The sequence below is a fragment of the Leptonychotes weddellii genome, chromosome 11 (assembly GCF_054177405.1).
Source record: "Leptonychotes weddellii isolate Sample4059 chromosome 11, ASM5417740v2, whole genome shotgun sequence".
NCBI lineage: Eukaryota > Metazoa > Chordata > Mammalia > Carnivora > Phocidae > Leptonychotes > Leptonychotes weddellii.
In genome coordinates this window covers 9,942,353-9,966,936 of record NC_138379.1, presented here as the reverse complement: position 1 = coordinate 9,966,936, position 24,584 = coordinate 9,942,353, and the positions used below count along the sequence as shown (strand labels likewise).

Here is a 24,584-nt window from a genome sequence, read left to right as displayed (position 1 = left end):
GAGCAGGGAGCCCGATGTGGGACTCGATCCCGGGACTCCAGGATCATGACCTGAGCCGAAGGCAGTCGCCCAACCGACTGAGCCACCCAGGCGCCCCCCCTGTGGATTTTTTTTTCTCTCTCCCATCTTCCTGCCATTTGGACTCAGACCTGGGTGCAGTCAAGGGAAATTCCCTTCAGAGTAGGTAAATAAACCTTAGCCTTCTGACCAAGCAGGAGAACCCAGGGAACTGGAAAGTACCAGGCAGATTTTGCAGAGGGAGGATCTCAGGAAAGTGACCTGATAAAGCTGTTTATGAATTCTTGGGCTCACCCCTGAGTCACAAATGGGTGGAAAGGAATCCGAACAGCACACTAGAGACTTTGAAGACTTAGATGGAGCTAAGAGATAAACCACCTTCCAGGTGCCAGACTGGCCACTGGGTAGAACACATGTGGAACATATCTGAATATCACATCAAAGGCTTTGAAAATTGAACTAACATTGAAGTTACAACATAAAGGGGTGGAGTGGTGGTGGTTAAAGAATTTCCAACACTTTGAATCTGATAACCAGAGAAATTACTGAGACTAGGGTTGATAGTAACCCTGCCAGCTCTAGTCTCCAGAAGAGAATGAGGATGGGGAACAGATGGTAAAGATTTGGGGATTGCCGTCAATGCTGATCCCTTCCCAACTGGACTACTTTCTAGATCAGTGGCTCTTACGCTGTATTATGTATCAGAATCACATGGAGGGCTTGTTAAACCTCAGATTGCTGGGCCCTACCTTCTCCTACTTCTGATTAAGTAGATTTGCTGGGGGGGGGGGGCTGAGAATTTGCATTTGTAACAGGTTCACAGGTGATGCAGATGCTCCTGGTCCTGGGACCTGCATGCACTATGAGGGTCACTGTTGTAAAATAGCATTGCAGAGGAACCAACAGGTTTCAAGTGCATATCATTAATTGGAATTATTGAGAAGCTAGCCAGGATCCTCTGTGACTTTAACCTTTTTGTCTAGCAGTTATGTGTTAGATATTAACCGCCCCCCCGACACACATACCTTGGCCCCTAACCCTAACTCTAACCTCCAGAAACAGCTACTTCTCACATCTCCCCTTCTTTTTCTTCATTTCCTCCCCCTCTACCCCCTCATCCTCCCTCCTCATTCTTTTTTCTTCTCTTTCTCTAGCAACTACTATATTAGCTATTGAAAAAAAAAATATGTGATTTTCCTGACCTCCAGGGACAACAAGAACTCCTTCTCTTTATTTGCTTTCCCCTCCCTCTTCCTCTTTCCCTTTCTTCTCCTCCCTCTCTCCCTACGTTTACTCCCTCCTTGTTTTGGATACAATAACAAAACATAGTTGGAATTTTCATCAGAAAGATGACTCAGAAGAAGCCCCAGAATTTTTCCTCCGGTAATTATTCACAAGTTGTTACAACATGGGACACTGGATTCCGTTCCTCATAGATATTGTAATGCCTTTTGGCTCATTTAGTAGTTGGCCACCTACTCCTGAGTTTTTCAGGTGAATAATGGATCTACGGATGGGATTCAGTGGTTCATTTACAATTTTTGTAAACTGAACATACTGGATATATACATACAGAGATATCAATCTCTAGAAAATCAAACTAAAAATCCCTGTATTTGCAATGAAGTCCACCACTCAACACTGGATGCTCCTTCTGTACTTTTTTGGTCTTTGGGATTTGGGCAGGAGGAAAAGAACGTGAGAAAGGTAACAGGAACTAGTTTTGCCAAGCCCTACAAAGAATAGGAAAGAGTATTTTTGAATGTCAAGAAAGAAAACAAAAACTGTATTTACAATCTTTCTGAAATCAAGAAATGAAGAATGAGTTTGTTTTAATTCTTTTCATAATTTTCCATTTTAGAAAAATATCCACCAGTAAACTCTTCAGCCTACCTATATAAACAGCATCATAACACTGTACCTGAATTTAATGACCAGAAGAAGTGGAGAAGCTTTATGTACAAAAAACAGGTTCATTATAGGTATTATTGTAAAACTGGAAATATCTAAAATGTTCAGTTTTGGGGAATGGTTTGACTCTGTATTAATCAGTGATTGCTGCAAAAATGTCATATAACAACCAAATCCCAAACCTAGTAACTTGTAAGTATTTATTTAATGATTTTCTTATATTTTTATTTGTTTATACAGGGGATTTTATGTCAGCTGGGGCAGCTCTGCTTTAGGTTACAGGCTGGCTACGCTTGGATCCAGGCTTTAGATTATGTTCAGGTCTGCTGCACAGATCTTGTTTTGGGATTGATGGGTCAGCTGCTTCCTGGGGCATGCTTTCCTCATTGTGATACAGGAAGGTGAGGGGATTAGTCAAACTAAGCAAGCATGTCTGAAACCTGTGTGCCATCATGCCCACTAGTATTCCATTGGTCAGAGTCACGTGACCAATGTCAGTGGAACCAGCCAATTTACTCTGCCACTGAAGGGATACATGGCAGAGGGAGTGACGACAGAATTGAAAACAACAGTCCAAATCTACCACACTTTTCCAATTACACGATGAGATGTTTTTCTTTTAAAAAAACCTTGTTATTGTGGATAATGGCAAAAATATTAAAGCAGCTAGAAGAGTACAACGAACCCCCATGTACCCATTACTCAGTTTCACTAGTTATCAACTCCTGGCTACCTTTCTTTCATTTATATTTTCATTCACTCCCTTGAGTGGATTATTTAATTTCCTGGATATCATGCCCTTTAGGATCTATCTCTGAGAAAATTTTAAAAAATTGTTAAGATTTTACTTATTTGAGAGAGAGAGTGTGCATGAGCAGGGGAGGGGCAGAGGGAGAGGGAGAAGCAGGCTCCCCGCTGAGCCAGGAGCCCGATGTGGGGCTCGATCCCAGGACCCTGGGATCATGACCTGAGCTGAAGGCAGATGCTTAACCAACTGAGCCACCCAGGAGTCCCTGAGATATTTTTTTTTTAAAAAGCATAGCCACAGTCCCTTGAACTAATAATTTCTTAAGAACATGATAGAAATAAAATTCTGTAAGAGAGCACAGGCAGGAATTTCTCTGACATTGGCTGTAGCAACATTTTTCTAGATATGTCTCCTGAGACAGGGGAAACAAAAGCAAAAATAAACTATTGGGACTACATTAAAATAAAAACTTCTGTACAGCAAAGGAAACAATCAACAAAACAAAAAGACAACCTACTGAATGGGAAAAGATATTTGCAAATGACATCTCCCATAAGGGGTTAGTATCCAAAATATGTGAAGAACTTACATACAACTCAACACCAAAAACAACAATCCAGTTAAAAATGGGCAGAAGATATGAACAGACATTTCTCCAAAGAAGACATACAGATGGCCAACAGACACATGAAAAGATGCTCAACATCAGTTGTCATCAGGGAAATGCAAACCAAAGCCACAGTGAGATATCACCTCATGCCTGTCAGAATAGCTAAAATCAAAAACACAAGAAATGAGTGTTGGCAAGGATGTGGAGAAAAAGGAACCCTCGTGCCCTGTTGGTGGGGATGCAAACTGGTACAGCCACTGTGGAAAATGGTATGGAGGTTCCTTAAAAAATTAAAAATAGACTTACACGTACTGGGTATTTACCCAAAGAATGTGAAAACATTAATTCAAAAAGATATAAGCATCCTTATGTTTATTGTAGCATTATTTACAATAGCCAAATTATGGAAGCAGCCCAAGTGTCCTTCAATAGATGAATGGATAAAGAAGTGGTATATATATATATATATATATATATATATACAATGGAATATTACTCAGCCATAAAAAAGAATGAAATCTTGCCATTGCAACAGTGTGGTTGGATCTAGAGGGTATAATGCTAAGTATAAATAAGTAAGTCAGAGAAAGGCAGATACTGTATGATTTCACTCATAGGTGAAATTTAAGAAATAAAGTAAGTGAGCACAGAAAAAAAAGACAAAAAAAACCAGCCTCTTAAAAAAAGAACATGATAGAATCTTAGTTATCAAAAACTGTGTCTATAAAAGGTTTGTAATGACATAGGAAATGAATATAACTTTTAGTGAAAAAAGATAATGTATAATTACACGTATGTTAAAAATATGCTGTACAAGAGATCAAATGGAAATTTCACAAAATGTTAAAAACAGTTGTTTTTTAGTGCTGGGAATAAAGTTAATTTTTTAAGAACATTTTATTTTTATCCATTTAAATACTTTAATAATTATGGATGATTTTTATATATTATATATTATTTATATATATATTATATATTTATATATATTTATTTATATATATTTATTTATATATATATTTATATATTATATATTATTATAATATATATAATATATATTTTTTCATTATAATGAAAATAATGTCAAATTTAAATTTAAACATGAATTTAGGTTGCTGGGCAAGTCAGGTTACTTATATGGATATGCAATCTTCCCCGATAGTCCTATTATTAGTTTACAGAAAAGGAAGCATACAAAATTAGAAAGAGTAGCATACTTACTATTGGAAGATCTTGGGCATATCACTCAAACTGAGTGTACTCTTCATTTGCCAAACGAGCATAATATAATGACAAACTAGGAACAGTTTGATCTTGAGGATCAAGTGCATATGAGGACATTCTGTAAATGGAAATTTGCTATACAATTGAAAAATATTATTAATATTTCTGAGACCAAATTCCTAGCTAGAACCAAGGTTAATAACTATAATATCATGTTCTAGACAGCAGGCTGTGGGAAATTGTTGTGTTCTTTAGTTTCTTATGGTCAGTTGGAAAGAGCACTGGGCTGATAACCATGGTGGCCTGGGTTCTAGGTCTGGTGTTGCCACTCACTAGCCTGGTTACCTTCTGAGAGTCCTTCCTACTTTTTGTTGTTGTTGTTGTTGCAAAAATTAGGAAGCCGTGTTAGATGATATCTAAGGGCCCTCTATATATCACAAATAATTTTTGGTAAAATGACTAATGCAAAATTTTGGAACTGAAAATTAATTTTTCACAGAAGGCATAATACCAACATTTGCTTGCCGTCGTTAGGTTCATTTGTTTACTGTCTCTGTAGGTTGATGTTCTGCACTGTGTGCAAATTTGGTGAGAGGAAATGGACCAATTAAAATGTGGAAGCCAAGTTTTCATAAAGCAGATGACAGAATAGATCATGGAGTTTTATATTTAGAGCCATGCAGTATATCCAAACAGATCATTTTGGGAACCGTTACGCTGCCTTCAATGTGAGCTGGACTTAATCAAAACATTTAAGTTGAAGTTTTGCTTTTGTTCCTTACTAGCTAGGTGACCTTGGGCAAATGCCTTAACTATCTGGATGCTCCATTTCTCAATCTCACAAATGGGTATCATAATGTCAGTTTAATAGGGATTCTGTTAAAAGGATAAACATGATAATATTCTTGGAATAGCTTTATATATGAAAAAGTTCTGTATATAGCGAAGTCTCTATTTGATGTTCAAAAGGGTAAGTCATCTGGAAGTGTAGCATTGTCTGTTTTCATTCATCTTAATGAAGGAAGCTGGTAAAGGGAATAATCAAAGCCCATAGGTATTAAGAAAGAAGTGAACAAAAGAAATAATTAGTTTCAAAACCTGGACAAGAGCCAGAAATGGAAGTTGGAGTTTTGAATGTTGACATTGGAGCAAGAGATTTGTCAGGAGACCAGGCTTCAGCTCAATAATTATCTGTTCCCCAGCTTCCTTACCCTGGGCCTTATTAAATGAAGTTAGGACCTTTAGGGATATGTATGTGGGCATGATATAATAATTCTCAAATGATACTGTGTGACCTTAAGGCATAATCATCAGACTCAAGAATAAAGTTGAATTTGTTTATTAACTCTAGCAAAGAGAACTCAGATAATAACTGTAAACAAAGACACCGCATACATCTAAATAAAGGATACCAGTCCCCAAATACTGGGGTCAATAGTTGAGAGATATTTTCTTGTTTCATGCATTGGCACAACTCATTTTTAAGACTGCACAATTTTATATTCTTTTTCCTCTTATGTCTTACAGAACCATGATTGATTATCATATCTTGATTATTTTATTCCTCAGATTCTTGATACCTTGGGAAAATAAATATACTGTCTTTCCTAATGATAAAATAAACAATGCTATTAGCTCCTCATGGCAGTCCAAATGTGAACCTTGCTCTCTCTCTCTGGTGCTCCTTTCCAATTCTTATCCTGGGAAACTCTACCTCATCTCCTCATATGCTCCAGTACCATATCTGTGAAGGCTTGGTCGGTTACTCCACGCTGCAGTCCACTCCCCTCCATGGCTCTCACAGCACTTTATTCATATTTCACTCTTAGCCTTTGTTGCATCAAATCATGGTGATTTGTTAACATGTTTGTTACCCCCTCTAGACTACGAGCTACTTAGAGAGAAGAGCATGTCTTTTCCCTCTTTAGGTCTCAGGATCTCATCTAATATCTGATGTTGGGTATGGGATGAAGTTAGAAGAGAGATAGGAGGCACTCAGTGCCTGAATTCTTGATCTAATTTTTGACCCACATCTCTTCTCTGAATTGGATGTATGTTTAAAAGACCAAGCCAAGTGGTGCTTGGGTGGCTCAGTCAGTTAAGCGTCTGCCTTTGGTTCAGGTCATGATCTCCAGGTCCTGGGATTGGCCCCATGTGGGGCTCCTGGCTCAGCAGGGAGTCTGCTTCTTCCCCCCTCCTCCCCGCTCATGTTTTCTGTCTCTCTCTGTCTCAAAGGAATAAATAAAATCCTAAAAAAAAAGACCAAGCCAAGAAAAGGAAGTCTTGTGATGATTATTCTTCTCTTTCCTTGTTTTCTATCTCCCCCATTGCTCCATTCCTTCATTTCTTTCATCTTTCTTCTCTTCTCATCTGTAATAAGTAAAAATATTCACAGTCTAAAAAATAAAGCAATGAATTATAACCTATTCATGATTATATGCTGGTATAAATATGTAACTAAATAAAAATTTAAATGAGAGAGCATAGAAAAATCTCCCATACAATACAATTCCAAATAATTTATGTAGATATTCCCCCCTCAGTTGGGGGAGCATGACTCCCTACTCTGTAAGTGTGGGTTGAATATGGTGACTTCCTTCAAAAGAATACGGTATGGAAAAGGCGAAAAGAGAGTAAGTTTACACTGGAGAAACCTGACAAATACTGCCTCTGCCCCGTGATCAAAGTCAACATCAACAGTGAAGTCATGTTTACAGTATGTACCCTTGATATAATGTGATGAGAATGACAGTCTACCTCTGCGTCTTTCTTCCAAAAACCTGTAACTCAGACAAATTCAGTTTGAAGGACATTCTACAAAATACCTCACCAGGAGTTCTCAAACTGCCACAGTTATCAAATATAAGGAAAGTCTAAGAAACTCACAGCCAAGAAGGACCTAAAGAGACATGATGACTGAATGTAGTGTGATATCCTTGATGGGATCCTTGAACACTTGGACATTAGGTAAAAAAATAAGGTAATCTGAATAAAGTATGAGCTTTAGTTAGTAATAACATGTCAATGTTGGTGAATTAGTTATGACAAATGTACTATAGTCGTGTTAACAATGGGGGAAACTGAGTGCAGTGTGCACACATTCAGTCTTACCTAAAGTAGATATTCCCCGCTCGGTTACTTCTTATTCCTTCACCATGGTTACTGCCTTCATAGCAACTACTGTAGTCTATCATGATCTTTTTTTATTTGTTTACTGCCTGCCCCTCCCATTAGATTGTAACCTTCACAAGGGCAAAGATCTTCTCTGTTCAGTCTGTTGCGTTCCCACTATGTTGGAGGTTGCTATACATAGTAGATGATTAATAAATAGCTGTTAAATGAATGAAGGAAGGAATTATTGATAGTTGTTACCAAGACTTGAAGGATCATTGCAACTGGAGCAGAACTAACTCATTACTTTATGTTATAAATAAGCTATACTTCATGCATTCTCTAAAGAGAGGTAGTAGGGAAAGTACCTTGATCTAGGCTCCATTTCTCTCTCCCTCTCTACCTCTTGTCTCCTTTCTTTCTTTCTTTCTTTCTTTCTTTCTTTCTTTCTTTCTTTCTTTCTTTCTTTCTTTCTTTCTTTCTTTCTTTCTTCCCTACTTCCTTCCCTCCCTCCCTTTCTCTCTTTCCTTCCTTCCTTCTTTCTATAATAAAAAGAATAATTTCGCCAAGCATCCTGTGAAGGGTAGCCTGGAGTTTCTTCTTGGAAGGTGTGTAAATAAGGGTGCTAACATGCATTTGTTGTTCATGCTGGGAAGTTCCTCACTTCTCTTCATTTCTTAATTGAGTCAACTGGAAGAAATACATATTATCATGGATGTATACCATAAGAGACTCAGACTTTTGCTATTGAGATGTTGTCACTGAAGCAGAAACACCTAGGTACTATGGGTAAAGAAAGTCTCTGTGCACAGCTGGGGGCCTCCCCACCTCCTGGGATCACTGAAAGCAAGGGTATGACACAGAGGCTGGGAATCCTGAAAGTCACAAAGGAATAGTTGGATGATACACCCTGGGCGTAGTGTGTCATCCTACATGTTTCATGAAGAGCAGTGGTGGACAACTAAGAAGGATGGTACTTTATATGGTCTGTGTTAGTCTTTGAAGTATTTCTGTACTTTGATTGGTGTGTTCAATTTCTTCCATTAGGTTATTTAACCTGTAGTTTTCCAGATGATTTTTTTGACTGCCACCTATTCACTGTGGCAAGTTTTGTGAGATATTCTAAGACATATTAGGTGTGGTCTCTGCCATCAATGAGGTCAGCATCTGACTTGGGAGATAAAACACAAGGGCATGAAATGTGAGTAAGGTCCAGTGCGAGACTATCCCTTGAAAGGGATGTTATCGTAGAGGAGGGAGGGACAAGAAAAGTCACACAATGCTTCACGTGGAGGCAAAAACTGAGCTGGCCCTGAATGCATGGCTGTAAATTAAGGATTCATAAATTAATTCAATATTTTTGAGATCTCTAGGCATCAAGCTAATGGAGATGGTTTCTTCCTCCAAAGAGGTCACAGTGTACTTGAGGGAGATAAAGAAGGGCACTACAAGTGTTACAGGTGCTGTGATGGAGTTATACACAAGGTACAGAGGGAACACGGGGGATGGTGTGGTCACTTGTCCTCGTCTGGGGGTGGGGAGGGTGGTCAGGAAAGACTATTTAGATGAAGTGTCACTGAGCTGAACAGCTCAATAAAATACAGTTCGTATATGTTACCACAGTTACAATTCTTTTTCTTGTGATGAGAACTTTTAAGATCTCCTCCCTTAGCGACTATCAAATGTACAATACAGTATTGTTAACTATAGTCACCATGTGGTACATTGCATCACCAGGACTTATTTATTTCAGAACCAGAAGTTTGTACCTTTTGACCCACTTCACCCTTTTTGGCCAACCCTTCATCCCCTACCTCTGGCAACCATGAATACATTCTCTGTATCTATGAGTTTGGGCTTTTGTTTTTAAAAATATGGAATGCTTCATGAATTTGCATGTCATCCTTGTGCAGGCACCATGCTAATCTCTGTATCGTTCCAGTCTTAGTAAACTGTGCTGTGAAGCAAACACTCATTTCTTTTCAAATAATGAGAAAGTCATATGGCAACATCTGACTTTAAAAAGACCTCAGAATGAAACCACCTTTGGGAGGGTGTGTTTCCCAAGTCAGAGACCCAAAGAACCCCAGCCCTCGGACTTTCTGTCCTACTTGGGAGAAGATAAGGATAATTGCTATCCCATTTTGTCATGCCCACGTTGTTCATTTTCACTTGCTGATTGAGAAGCAGCTAAAATCTATTACTGTGGGGTAAAAGCACCACAGAAACCTGTCCAAGGTGAGGACAAATGGCCCGAGAATTGTATAGAACTCAGGAGAATTAATGAATCAAAGTCAGTGCTCTTAGATATCTTAGATACTAATAAGCTTAATCCTCTTATTTTCTAGATACTGGGACAGAGGCTTGAAGGATGATAGTGACTTTCCCAGCTTACCGCTCCTAGAAACCATGTCTCCATGTCTCTGAATCTCAACCCCATGATGCTTCTTCCAGAGAACTATGGTAGATGCTCTGATGCCCGTTGCAATAACCCATAACTCTTCTCATCTTTCACACCCCCCGCAGGTTTCTCAGACATCCTGCTTTCCTCTGTCAGCCCTATCTCCATGTCCTCACCTGATTTGTTTTTCTAGTGTCTTCTGACTCATTTTTTTTTAAAAGATTTTATTTGAGAGAGAGAAAGAGAAAGAGAGAGAGAGCACAAGCAGGGAGAGCAGCAGAGGGAAAGGGAGAAGCAGGGCTCCCGCCGAGCAGGGAGCCTGATGTGGGGCTCGATCCCAGGACCCTGGGATCATGACCTGAACTAAAGGCAGACGCTTAACCGATTGAGCCACCCAAGTGCCCCTCACCTTTTCTTCATTATCGTCTTTCCTCTGCTTCTAAACACTGCAATACTGTAAAAGGATGAAAGAAACCTGAGAGTCTGTTTGGGATTTTCTTCTGGGTGTAATTGCAGAGTATGCCTGTCCCTTTGGCTCTTTATTATTATTATTTTTAAGATTTTATTTATTTATTTGTCAGAGAGAGAGCGCGTGCACAAACAGGGGAAGGAGCAGGCAGAGCAGGCAGAGGGAGAAGCAGGCTCCCCACTGAGCAGGGAGCCCTATGCAGGACTCCATCCCAGGACCCTGGGATCATGACCTGAGACACTTAACAGACCGAGCCACCCAGGCATCCCTGGTTCTTTACTTTTGGAATGAAAAGGAACAGCATCAATAACATCCCCTCTGCAGCAAGTGAGAGTTACAAATTCTCAAAATTTTTCTATGAATGATGGCAGTTTAAAAATACCCTTGCGGGTGCCTGGGTGGTTCAGTTGGTTAAGTGCCTTCGGCTCAGGTCATGGTACCAGGGTCCTGGGATCGAGCCCCGCATCGGGCTCCCTGTTCAGCAGGAAGCCTGCTTCTCCCTCTCCCACTCCCCCTGCTTGTGTTCCCTCTCTCGCTGTGTCTCTCTCTCTCTGTCAAATAAATAAATAAAATCTTTAAAAAAATACCCTTGCTAAAATTGGGTTAAATATAGCAAATTATATGATATTCTTTTAATATGCAGTAATAATAGTTACCCACTTCCTTCAGATGGATATTTTATAGTTCCCATTTGTATTTTTTTATTATCTGTAAGTCTTAGGGAACGTAGGACTTACCGATATAGAATCAAATAAAGCATTAAAAAATTAGTAGTAGCAATAAATGTTTCAAAAAAGTTTTTAATAAGAATGGACATTTATCAGTAGCATTAAAAAAAACCTGAAAACCAGAAAAAAATTATCTCCAAAGCTAGTCCTGTTCAATTCCACAAATATTTATGGAGTACCACCACTGCTAAACGAGCAGTGAAGGATAAAAATGGTAGAAAAAGGGTAGAACACAATCCTTTTGTATAAAGAACATACAATTTTTATGAGCAGCAAGGCACTCTCCCTAGGTGTAATTTATCTCTTCATAGTAAATCAGCTGAGTCTAATAAATGCTAGCCACTGCACTAGGTGCTGGAAATTCAAGAATAAATGGCATATTCTCCATTCCCAAGACACTCACAACTATTGAATGTTTCTTTTCCCATTCAGATGAAGATATAAACGAAATGTATAAACTACCAGTGGGTTTCAAAACAATAAGATAGCCATCTCAATGCGAATCCCTAGTAAAATTCTGGAAACGCATGATTAAATAAATAATTCGTAGGCATTTTGAAAAGCCTGGTGATTACTAAGAAGAGCCTGTATGAAGTGACCCAAGATAAATTGTGCCAAATACACTTTCCTTTTAAAATAAGGCTTTTCATAACATAATAAAATAATTTTAAAATTTTAAAAATTTTAAAAAAGTAAAATTTATTTGAGAAACAACAAAAAAATAAGGCTTCTCAATGGTTAGATTTATATCCGTACTGTAATGTATTTTGATTGTATGAAAAGATTTGATAGGCTTTCCATGATATTCTTCTTGGAGAGATGGTTTATTACAGATTAGATGGTGAATTGGTTATTATTATTTTTTTTAAGACTTTATATTTATTTTTATTTTGAGAGAGAGAGAGAGAGAGAAACAGCATGAGAGGGGAGAGGGTCAGAGGGAGAAGCAGGCTCCCCGCTGAGCCGGGAACCTGATGTGGGACTTGATCCCAGGACTCCGGGATCATGACCTGAACCGAAGGCAGTTGCTTAACCAACTGAGCCACCCAGGCGCCCCAAGAATTGGTTATTTTTTGATGCAAAATATACCAGTTCAAACTTAATGACTTACAATATCAATCATTTTCTTGGCCCATGTTTCTGTGGGTCAACATTTTAGGCTCGTTCGGCTGGGTAGTTCTTCTGCCGGAATCACTAATGTGACTGCAATCATCTGGAGGATCGACTGGGGTTGGTCTAGGGAACCTTCTTGATGGCCTATCTCTAGGTGTTATCCTAGCTCCAACATCTTCATGTGACAGTCACAGGGCAGCAAGAGAGGACAGACGCCAAAGGGTAAGTGTAAGCCTCTGCTTGCAATATATTTGCTAATGTCCCATTGGCCAAAGCAAGTCACATAGCCATAGGGGAAGGGGGCGGTGGTCATAATTGTGACAATGTACCACCAATGTTATTAATTGAGCATATTTCTAGCTAGTTGGACAATTCCCAAATAGGAGGACTACCATAGATGCTCACTTGTTGTATTTTACCGTGGATATTGGTTAATGATTTGGACAAAGGAAATGAAATATGATTGTAATTTTGATCATGCCACAAAACTATGATGAATAAAATCCTGAGGATGACTGTGGCAGTTTGGTTCACTTGGCCCAAATCAATTAAAAAAAACAAAACAAAACAATATAACAGGGGCATCTGGGTAGCTCAGTTGGTTAAGTGTCTGACTCTTGATTTCATCTCAGGTCATGATCTCAGGGTGGTGAGATCGAGCCCCTTGTTGGACTCTGTGCTGGGTGTGAAGCCTGCTTAAGAGTCTCTCTCTCCGTCTCCCTCTGTCCTTCCGCCCCCACCCCCCATTCATAAGTGCGCTCACACTCTCTCTCTAAAAAAAAAAAAGTCCTACATGTATGTTAGTAAAATAAATTGTGATCAGGCAGAATTGAAAGTCAAATGAAGTGATATGGAGATTTTATTTGATACCAAATTTATGAGAGGCTAAAGTGATCAAGGTCAATTGATAGAAATGTAGTTCACAGGTCATGATAAGTAACAGTTCCCCAGAACAAAATATTCTCAGTGCATTGTGTTTATTTCTGGGTGAAAATTTGTAGAAAGATATGGAGCTAGGGAAAATCTAGAAGGTGACTGGTGTGAGAGCATTTAAATATGATCTCCTGGAGAGAAAACTGATGGAGTATTTGCTCTAGAGAAAAGAGGACTAAAGACTTAAGGAAGATACAAAATCTGTCCTAATACTTGGATACTTGGGAGAATTGTCAGGGAGAAGAAAGCTCTAGAGGGTCAAAATAGGATCAGTGGGAGGAAGTTGCTTGTAGATGGACTTTAGCTCAAACAAGTGTGTGGTACTTTAACAAAAGGAGTTGTCCAACAAGGAATGTGGTGTCTTCCAAGTGAATGATCTCTCTCCTTGGAAGCTCAAGCAGAGTCTGGAACACTGAGATGCTGTAGAAGGGATTCTTGAGGAGTCAGGATTCAATGAGGCCCACTTCTTTTCCCATATTTTCACTTACTAAATTAAATAACATTTTCCTCCATTATTATTACCCTTTTTATTGCTGGGGTGCTCTTTAAAAGTTATGAACAGAATCATGAGTTTTCATTTTGGTTAGCAAAACAAAAACATGTAAAAAAAAAAAAAAAGAAAAAGTCCCCCTTCCTTTGGCCAACTGCAAAGCCTTCCTTCCTTCCTCCCTCCCTCCCTCCCTCCCGCTCTCTCTCTCTTTCTTTCTCTTGCCATTCAGGGCCTCCTTGGTCAACATTTTTGTTTGAAGATAGCTTAGTCTTTAGATTTTTTAAAATTTATTTATTATTTATTTTATTTATTATTTTTTAGAGATGGAGAGAGAGAGAGGGAGTGGAGGGGCAGAGAGAGAGGGAGAGAGAGAATCCTAAGCAGGCTCCATGTTGTGGGTTCAGTCTCACAACCCTGAGATCATGACCTGAGCCAAAATCAAGAGTTGGATGCTCAACTGACTGAGCTGCCCAGGTGCCCCTAGATTTTTAAATACTTGTGTTCTCATCCTGGATATATCAAACATGAAGACAATGGTACTTACTATGGGCTAATTGAGATAGCCCATATAAAGTGCCTAGTATATAGCAGGTGTCCAATAAGTGTTGATTCTCCTCCATCCAAGCCCAGGACATCAGGCTGCCCTCCATGATACAGCTTTATTTCCATTACACAGTAGCATTCATCTCCTCCGGTGATCCTAGAATAGTGGGCCATGTCTCAGTTTGCTGAGGACATTCCTGGCTCATGCATGTTGTCCCAGCATAGTTATTAATAGCATCCCCATTCACTTTGAGCATCCAATTCTGACAAGCCATGGGATCATCCTACCTAGAACTTCTTCAGTGCCCTCCTTAGGGCATCTTTCAGTTCCTTGTTCCTTATACTGTAGATCAAGGGGTTTAGAATGGGAGTGATGAAGGTGTAGACCACGGACACCACCCGGCCCATCTCAGGAGAGTAGCCGGAACTGGGGGACAAGTATATAAAGCTGGTGCAGCCATACTGCAGAAGGACCACTAAGACGTGAGAGGAGCAGGTAGAGAAGGCTCGGTGGCGCCCTTTCGCTGACCGGATCCGTAGAATGGCTGCCATGATGAAGACGTAGGAGATGAAGATTAATGAGAGGGGGATGCTTAGGACGATGAAGCTGATGATGTACAGGGCAGTCTTGTGAACGTGTGTGTCTGCACAGGCCAGGTGTATGACTGCAGGCATGTCACAGTAGAAGTGGTAGATCTTATTGTTGTTGCAGAATGGGAGATGGAAGATTAAAATAGTCAGAGGCAGCGACAGCAGGAAACCCAGCACCAGGGACCCTACCATCAGCTCCACACACAAGGGCCAGCTCATGATGCGGGTGTATCTTAGAGGGTAACAGATTGCCACAAACCGGTCATAAGCCATGACTGCAAGCAGGACACAATCAGCTCCACCCAAGAAGATGAAGAAAAACATCTGGGTCCCACATCCAGGGATGGAAACAGGAGTTTTGCCCATTGAAAGGAGGTTTGCCAAGGCCAGGGGGGCAATGGCAGATGTATAGAAGATTTCCAGAACTGCCAGGTTAGCCAGGAAGAAGTACATGGGGATGTGGAGGGAGTGGTTGATTTGGACAAGGACTGCAACTGTGGTGTTTCCACTGAGGCTGGTCAGGTACATCACCAGGAAGGCCACAAAAATCCCCACCTGGATCTTAGGGTCAGCGGAGAATGGACGAAAGAAGAACTGAATCTTTGCAGTTGTATTTATTTCTTCCATAGATAATGTATTTGATCTGGATAAAGGAAAGATGACATGCATCTTTAGGCACCTCCCATGCAATATGATGCATTTGTACTCCCCTGTTCAGTGTTAGAGCACTTTCTGAGGTACCTCAGTGATTATGTGCACACACTTTCATGTTAGTGCAGATCATGGAATATTATAATTTACACGTTTGCCACCCCTCACCTTTCCTCCTCTACCCTCAAGTACCAAAGCCCAAGAAATCCTCAGTGGTGGGGATCTGGATGCTCTTTGCTTTGATTTTGGTGCCTAGCACAGTGCCTGATATAGAAAGCTTTCCAAGGAGTATTTGCTGAATGAATTAATGAGTAAAGTCAATTTTTTTTAAAGATTTTATTTATTTATCTGAGAGAGAGAATGAGAGGCAGAGAGCACGAGAGGGAAGAGGGTCAGAGGGAGAAGCAGACCCCCCGCTGAGCAGGGAGCCCGATGCAGGACTGGATCCAGGGACTCCAGGATCATGACCTGAGCCGAAGGCAGTCGCTTAACCAACTGAGCCACCCAGGCGCCCCGAGTAAAGTCAATTTAAAGTTCAAAGTTACAAAATAGATAAAATAGGGTTTTAATTCATTACGTGAAACTTGAAACAAAAACGTCTTAGGAAAGTGTCATTAGATATATGTTATAATTTTAAGAGAGCCGTGGTACTGGTACACTGATAATGCAACACACATCGCAATTTAGCTCAACCCCGAGAGATGTCATTGACTCATCCTGCTTCCTCTCCTTTACCCAATTTGTTCCTAAATACTGATCATTTGTCCTACAAAAATTTCTCATATCTATTGCTTTGGTCCTTTTCCACTGCCCCAGTCGGTCCTATCTGTTGTTATCTTACATTTAGGTTCTTTTTTTTTTTTTTTTAAAGATTTTATTTATTTATTTGAGAGAGAGAGAATGAGAGAGAGCAAAGGAGAGGGGGGAGGGTCAGAGGGAGAAGCAGACTCCCTGCCGAGCAGGGAGCCCGATGCGGGACTCGATCCAGGGACTCCAGGATCATGACCTGAGCTGAAGGCAGTCGCCCAACCAACTGAGCCACCCAGGCGCCCCCTTACATTTAGGTTCTTGTGATAACCTCCTATCTCTTCTCCTGTTTTCCTTCCTCTTTTCCTTCATCATGCATCCTGCTCTCCATGATCACATTATCCATCTGCTTCAGTGCCTTCCTGTTGCTTATATGACAATCTTCGTGCTCCTCTCCTGATTATTCCAGTCTCTCTTGGACCTGACTGAGGCTAATCACACTATGGCCCCAATTATCCCTGTCATGTACCATATGGTCGACTCATTGACCTCTTCTCCATCATTCTCCTTCCTGTTTCACATACTTCTGTTCTCCTTCCAGTGAGAAATTTCATCTTCTCTCTTTTGCCTAAGACAAATCCTGCCCAACTTTCAAATTCTAGGTCATGTTCCTCTTTTATGACGTCTTCCCAGGCCACTCCAGTTTAAATCTCTCTCTCCTTTCTCTGAAATTCTGTGTTGCTCAGAGTGTTATGATTTTATTTTTTTTATTTATTTTTTATTTTTTATCTTTTTTTAGATTTTATTTGAGAGAGAGAGAGACAGAGATAGTGAGAGAGAGAGCACAAGTGGGGAGGAGAGGGAGAAGCAGGCTCCCCACAGAGCAGGGAGCCCGATGCGGGACTCAATCCCAGGACCCTGGGATCATGACCTGAGCCGAAGGCAGACGCTTAACGACTGAGCCACCCAGGCGCCCCTTGACCACAGAGCTCTTATGCTTAATCTAGGTTCATACTATATCGCCTCCCTCGATACTGCTTCATATTTCCTAAGTAGCTTTGTTATTTGATGATATTTCAGCCATAGGTAGAACTCTAGATGGTCTATGGTAAAAAGAGCACCTAAGATCTGAGACCAAAAATGTTAGATTACACTATTTTCAGACTTGAGAGGCATAATTACGATCTAGACTATTGTTTTATCTAGTAAATGCTGCCCCTAACAATGCAACAAAAAGAATATCCCTTATTTCTTGTTTCTTGAAAGATTTATTTATTTATTTGAGAGAGAGAAAGAGAGAGAGAGAGTGAGAGAGCATGAGCGGGAAGGGCAGAGGGAGAGGGAGAGAGAATCTTAGCAGACTCCGTGCTGAGCATGGATCCCCATGCGGGGCTCTATCTCATGATCCTGAGATCGCGACCCTGAAGATCACGACCTGAGCTGAAACCAAGAGTTAGATGCTTAACTGACTGCACCACCTAGGTACCCCTCCGTTCCTTCTTTTATAAGGAGCAGGGAGAAAGGGTTTGGTTAAAAACTATGATATTTGGGTGAAGATGGAGGGAGACTGGCTTAATTCATCCTTCATGAGAGAGAGCGGGAACAAAGAGAAGGTTCTCTGTGACCCAGGACCCAGTGTCCTGAGTGATGCCCAAAGAGTTTTCATAGGAGCCTACAGTTTTAATCTCCTGCTTTCTGGTGGCTAAGAGTCTAATCCCAAAACCAACACAGTTGTTTTGGGTTGAACCAAACCTATGAAGGTGATACAAATGAATAAGTCATTTCATAAGGACACTAGAGATGAAAAGTCCCAATGGTGCCGTCTGCTCATTTTTTTTTCTCAGTTACCACCTCCTTCGGCACAGGAAGTCCACCCAACCTCTTGGGCATAAGTCCACCTAACCTCAAAGCACTTGTGTCTAAATGCAGTGTGTGGGCTACATTGGCTTCATTTTATTACAAGGTCTAGAAAAGGGAAGAGGAAATCAAATGTAGAGAAATACTATGAAAACGAGGGTTCTGAATAAGAAATCCGAGTACCACATTATCCAGCATATTATCTAACTATTCTCTTCATTTCTTTATGGAAAAGTTCCCCACTCATTGTGATCTCTTCATTGCGACAAGATGAAGATATAAGTTAAGTTCTATCTGGAAGCTATATCAACTTTAGGTTATATCAAGTGCTTTTGTTATTGCAAAGAAGAAACCAAGTAGACACGTTTCAAAAGATGGTCTGGAGCTTTCAGATATTCCTTCTATATGATGTCAAAATATTGAAGCAAATGTTGGACATCGTGCAAACAAATAACTGAATGCTTTGCTGACAATTCTTTATATAAATCTGGAGTGATGGTGGTGGCTGTTTGGATCTGTTCATGCTTCCTAAACCAGAATGTGTATATTCTAGAGTCGACAGGGAACAAAAGTGTGTCCAGGACAAAATGAAGTCCCAGGATCAACACGGTGCAGTTTTATTAAAAGGTCAATTTTAACTTGAAGGTTTTAGGAAAATTATTTCATATAAAAAAGTGGAGATATATACATAAGAGGAAGATCTGCATGAATTTGGGGGGATAAAAACATAATATTTCCAAGAGATTTCTTACTCCCGATTGTTCACCAAGTCCTTAATATAAATTGTCTCTCATGCTGATTAATTAGTACTTAAGTAGAAAAGTTTTAGATGTACTGATTTAGACCATGGATTGGCTATTACTCAATGAGAAATAATTTTCCAAACTTCCCAAATATACAATCCTGATTTGGATCAGCTCCTCCCTTATTATTCCAAAGAAAACAACTAAAGTAGTGGTCAACATTTTCTAAGATAAGTATGGCTCAGAGAAAACTCCCAGGGGATAGCTAGTCTTTGGAAAGATGGTTTATCATCTCCTGAGACTGTTTACCATCATGCAGTGAAGAACATGGCTCCATGAGTTCTTTGTCCTTCATGTAATTCCTGTCCAAGTTGACTAGTGGCCGCAGAAGGTCACAGATGCCCACAGAATCAGAGCTCCCCCAGGTTATTGGGTCCGTCTCTTCTAAAGAGATTGCCTGACTTGTCCAAGGTTGCACAAGTGGGTCATTTTTTAATTCATCATTTAAATATACAAGGTACTGTAGGGGATGCAAAGATGATTCAGATGCCATCTCCTCTGTGGAGTTGCAGGGACAAGGCTGTTGGCCAGATTTTCCCTTATTCTTGTTCTTTTTAAAACTCTTGAATCCTATCTTCCCTTGTCAGTTTTGCTCAATTTAAATTGTAGACAACATTTATAACAAGGGGAGAAAAGGTAGTTAAAAAGTGGTCTTTTAACTAAGTTTGGTTATACAACCAATCTTAGGACAATGCATATGTAAAAAAAGCATATAATTTGGGGGAGATGATGCTTCCAAGAAAGATGGTAGAAAGTAGGCTATGTTGGAATAAATGACGTGTACTCAAATTCCAGCTTTGCTACTCACTAGTTTTGTGATCTTGCTAAGTCACTTGCCCTCTCTAAGACCCCATTGTTCAGAATAACACCTCACTTCTTTACAAGGTTGTTGTGAGGTGAAAATGAAACAATGTCTGTACAAGAACCTACTGGAATGCCTGGCACATACTGACTGCTCAGTAAAGTATATTGATTCATTGATTCCTTCCATTATCTATCTTGAGACTGAAAAAGATTTAAATTGCTGAGTGGGTGGAATGCCTGGCAGGTCTACCTGATATTTTCTGGGAAAGATTTTATGTCACATCTGGTTCCACTTCTAGTTTCTTATGTCCCCTTATATTGCAGAATCCCTCTTTAAATAGAATGAAGAATGACCACTGTCTCATAGATTAGTTGTTACAGTTAAAAGAGAGTTTATATAAAAATGCCTTGACTTTAGGTATATCTGGCCTAATTGACCTACATGGCATATCTATTAGCACAAAGGTGGACTCACCTGAAGAGGAAGATAAAATCTTAACTTGGGAGTGTTGATAGTGGGAGGAATAGAGAAGGAAGAACAATGTTATAACCATCATTCTAGGGCAAAAGCCCTGTTTGGAGCACAGGTATTTGTGGCTTTTGGAGATACTCATACCAGCTGTAAGGTCTATTCATACCTATTCAAAGAAAATGTTCCAACATCAGCTGTATCCAAACAAAAGATGTATTTGTCCTTACAAGACATTCTTGAATAACATTTTCTGTATGTTTGAATATATATGAATTTCATACGTGAATTATGAATTCATAAATATCACTCATAAAATGAAATCCAAATTTTGTATACATCTATATATCTGAAGAGACTCCTTACTTTCCAGAAGAGACTTCTGTGAGAGAAGGAGCCCCAGTGTGGTATCGCTTTACTGCTAACACGTTGAATCATATGGAATTTGTTTCTGAAAGCCAATAATGGTAGCATACAGGCAATTCCACATGGTTCAACATAATACTTTTATAAACACATTTTGAATATGTCAACTGAAATATTCAGGCATTCGACAAAAAGCTATCCTCCTACTGCATACCAGTGGGTAACATTTATTGGGCACTCGTATGCTGTGCTAATCATTTTACAGGCATCATTTCACGTAAGTGGTCCTTTTCAACAGGTCAACAGCCAATATTCAACAGGTACCTCTATTGTCCATATTTTTTAGATGAGGAAATTCAGTCTTCTGGGTTTGACTGATTTGCTCAGCTGTTAAATGGCAAAGTAGCACTTAATTCCTAGGTCAGTTTAGAAGCAAGTCTAAACTCCTACCATTCAAATAAACTGTATCATCACTGAGCAATGCACTATGTGTAAAGCTGAATGATAGGTGTCCTAGAGAGAAAAAAATGTAAAATTCTAATTGTCTCTTATCAACAAAACTATTTCATTAGAAAATGATGTGCCACAAGCCTTTCTCAGTTCATTGCAAAGTCAGTGCTCAGTCCCCTAATTTATGATCTCTCTTTCCTTTTTGCTTCTTCTTTCCTACCTCTTCACCAACTACCCATTTAATCAACAATATTTATTTTAATAAATCCTTTAAAAATATTTGTTAAGGCTCTACTCTATGCAAGGCATAGCTTGAGTGTCCAGGAGAAGAAGGAAAAGTGTAGAGAATGAGAGAAGCCAATGTTCAGAGAGCTCAACATTGAGAGCAATAAAAATAGTAAAATTCCAATTCATTTAAGTACTTTATATAAAAGGACAACATGCCAGGGGAGCACAAGCATATCTCTTTTTGGCAATAATGTTTTTTGAAAAATTGCATGTAATTAGGATTACTTTTGAATGCATAAGGGGGATCCTTGATGTGAAGGAACCTTCTAGTCATTCCTTTTATAATAGATGTTTCCTAATTTTTCAGCTTCTGTAAGTTTGAAGTTTGCAATGATGGATATTTTTAAACTAGAAGAAGCCTTAAAAGTACTGACATCTGTATGTTTCAATGCTAGTTAGCAATGACCTCTTAATCTGATGTAGAGTAAGATTCCTTGACCACTTTGGACAGAACCTCCTTCTTGCCATTCATCAGTTGGAAGAGCATGAATTTTACAGTATACATTCTTGAGTTCCCCTTAAACTGTCTGGTATAAAACATTGGTTCTGAGTAGGAACTGGACTTTGACTCTTTCTGTGAAAATTTCCATCCTTAGTTTCTCTTCCCTGGCCAGTGCCTACTACAAGGCTTGGCCTAGTTACAAGCTAGGGATTTTCCTAATCTTCTCAAATCTGGAGTCTGGGAAGAGATTCTTACCTTATACTGGACTCATGTGGACTGCAAGCCATTGCAGATTTACTTGGATCCTTCGCTAAACACTGAGGACCCTGGAGTCTGCCCCTAGGTCCTTCTGTCCTCAGAAGATCCCTGGGCAGGTATGCTGACCACTTCTAGATTCACATGTCTCCCTGATTCAGGGCACGTTGTTGTTGTTGTTGTTGTTGTTTTATGTTGTGTTAATCACCATACATTACATCATTAGTTTTTGATGTAGTGTTCCATGATTCATTGTTTGCGTATAACACCCAGTCAGGGCACGTTGTTAAAACCCTTCTGAAACTCAACAGGATTCCTATCTAATCAACTCTTAGCTTGAAGGCATGTTCCATCCTACCTTTTTCTTTTTTGTATAAGGTAACATCTGGGCTTTACTCACTACATCCCTGTAGCCTAAAACCTACCTTTGAAGTTCCCCTGATACTCAAACTTGAAATTATCATCGAATAAGGACATTCATAACTAATCTGGCTAAAGGGACATTCTTGGTCTCCTGAGATGTCTGAGGTCTCCATGGGAAGCATAAAGCAACAAGATTAAATACAGTGTTCCTTAAGAATTAAAATTGCATCAGGATTATCCCATTGATGCATCTTCCCTGGGGATTATCTTTCAGTAACTTGTTGATAAGTTCAGTGACGAGGTCAGTTGGGGGAAAGAAAAATTATTATTTTCACTTAATTTACCTTGAAACCATGTTTTTAAAAAGTTAATTTCTACATGCAGCATTATTCTCTTTCTTTCTTTTTTTTGGGGAGGGGAAGACATTCTGTGATATCCTCTGCTCTCTTTACTTCTGGAAAATTAATTCCTCCTAATTTTACTTTATATTTCTGATATTCCTTCTTGGTCTACTTTGCTGGCTTCTTCTCTTTTCCTAACTTCCACTCAAGCTGGGTCTCGGTCCTAGGTCCTCTTTTCTTTTTACATTTCTTTGCAGATGATTCAATTTGGTTGTCTGGCTTTAAATGCAGGCAACAGGCTGATAATTCTCAAATGTGTTATTTCCAGCTAACCTGGTCCCTGAACTTCAGACTTCACTGTCTATTTGACATTTCTGTTGGATCGATAATGAGTATCTTCTATTTCATATATCCAACACCAAACACTCACCATCTACTTGAGTGTTCTGTATTGAACCATTCAAATCCTGACAATAGTCTCTTAGTAATATATGTTGAGATTAATGAACACTGATGCTTCATTCAATTTCATCCAAAGACATGGTTTTCTTTCAGTGTTCCCTGGAGAAATGAGGGACCATTTAGAGCTTTTTTCTTTTTAGAAAGGTCATTCATGAAATTATGGAATGAAAAGGGATTTTAGAGGTCATCTAATGGTTACCATCTCCAATCCCCATATCTCAAAGGCCTTTTGAGATTATTAATGGAGTTTCCAAGGTAATTGTAATATTTCGAAAGCCCTAACATATGTCATACATTTTCCTGGGATGATTTTATTATATTATTATCATCATCATCATCATCACTTGTGTTTTTGTTTATTTAAAAGATAGAGTTGGGGGGCACATGGGTGGCTCAGTCCATTAAGTGTCCAACTCTTGATCTTGGCTCAGGTCTTGATCTCACAGTTGTGAGTTGAACCCCGCATTGGGCTCTATGATAGGCATGAAGCCTATTTAAAAAAAAAAAAAAGGTAGTAATTTTCAAAACATGGGGTTTGGAGGCAATATATATAAGAATGGCTAAAATAGGGACACCTGGGTGGCTTAGTCAGTTAAGCGTCTGCCTTCAGCTCAGGTCATGATCCCGGGTCCTGGGATGGAGTCCCACATTGGGCTCCCTGCTCAGTGGGGAGCCTGCTTTTCCTTCTCCCTCTGCCTGCCAGTCCCTCTGCTTGTGTGCTCACGCACACACACTCTCTCTCTGTCAAATAAATAAATAATATTTTTTAAAAAAGAAAAAGAATGGCTAAAAGAGTAGGTCTGAATTCAGACAGACTTGGATTTTTTTTTTAAAGATTTTATTTATTTATTTGAGAGAGAGAGAATGAGAGAGAGCACATGAGAGGGGGGAGGGTCAGAGGGAGAAGCAGACTCCCCGCCGAGCAGGGAGCCTGATGCGGGACTCGATCCCGGGACTCCAGGGATCATGACCTGAGCCGAAGGCAGTCGCTTAACCAACTGAGCCACCCAGGCGCCCCCAGACAGACTTGGATTTAAACCTTGGCTCAGCCACTGACTGAGTGTGTCTTTGGGTAAATTAATTAAACTTTCTCAGCCTTACTTACCTTACCTGCAAAGTGGGAATGATTGTACTGCTCCTCTCTCATAGAGTAGTTGTGGAGATTGAATGGGATAATGCATGTGCAGTTTTTATCATGTCACCTAACCCTTCCTTAGCTTTACAGTTCTGACTGTGGGGTTCATAGAGAAAACACCGTAAATGAAATTTGTATGGTGCAGAGAATGTTGAGAGCTACTGATTTTATTCATCCTTACTTCCAGATATTCATCCCCAATATTTTATGTTCCAGCTAAAGTTGACAAACAAAAATTGTATATATTTGAGGTATATAATGTGA

General features: G+C 39.7%; 2 protein-coding genes and 1 non-coding gene across 6 annotated transcripts in view; 1 reads left to right on the top strand and 2 right to left on the bottom strand.

The window, feature by feature from the left end:
• The first annotated feature begins 4,346 nt into the window (after window positions 1-4,346).
• Window positions 4,347-24,584, top strand: part of LOC115937512 (olfactory receptor 10V1-like) — a 44,884-nt gene continuing 24,646 nt past the window's right edge. For 2 of the 4 annotated variants that reach the window (XR_014138551.1, XM_081798056.1), the window contains exons 1-3: window positions 4,347-9,104; window positions 9,968-10,082; window positions 12,377-12,552. The gene's annotated coding sequence lies outside the window, so the exon portion shown is untranslated. Of the gene's footprint in view, window positions 9,105-9,967; window positions 10,083-10,709; window positions 10,817-12,376; window positions 12,553-24,584 lie in introns of those variants that run through there. The other 2 variants (XM_081798057.1, XM_081798058.1) reach the window with 2 other exon arrangements.
• Window positions 9,488-9,591, bottom strand: LOC115937513 (U6 spliceosomal RNA). Its single transcript, XR_004072785.1, has one exon. It is a non-coding gene; the product is annotated as a U6 spliceosomal RNA (small nuclear RNA).
• LOC102743776 (olfactory receptor 10V1) lies at window positions 14,585-15,514 on the bottom strand. Its single transcript, XM_006748609.2, has one exon. It carries the CDS (start codon window positions 15,512-15,514, stop codon window positions 14,585-14,587), a length of 930 nt encoding a protein of 309 aa, XP_006748672.2.

Bases quoted from the DNA above. Each gene is read 5' to 3' on its own strand.
- LOC102743776 (XM_006748609.2), bottom strand. From the start codon at position 15,514: ATGGAAGAAATAAATACAACTGCAAAGATTCAGTTCTTCTTTCGTCCA.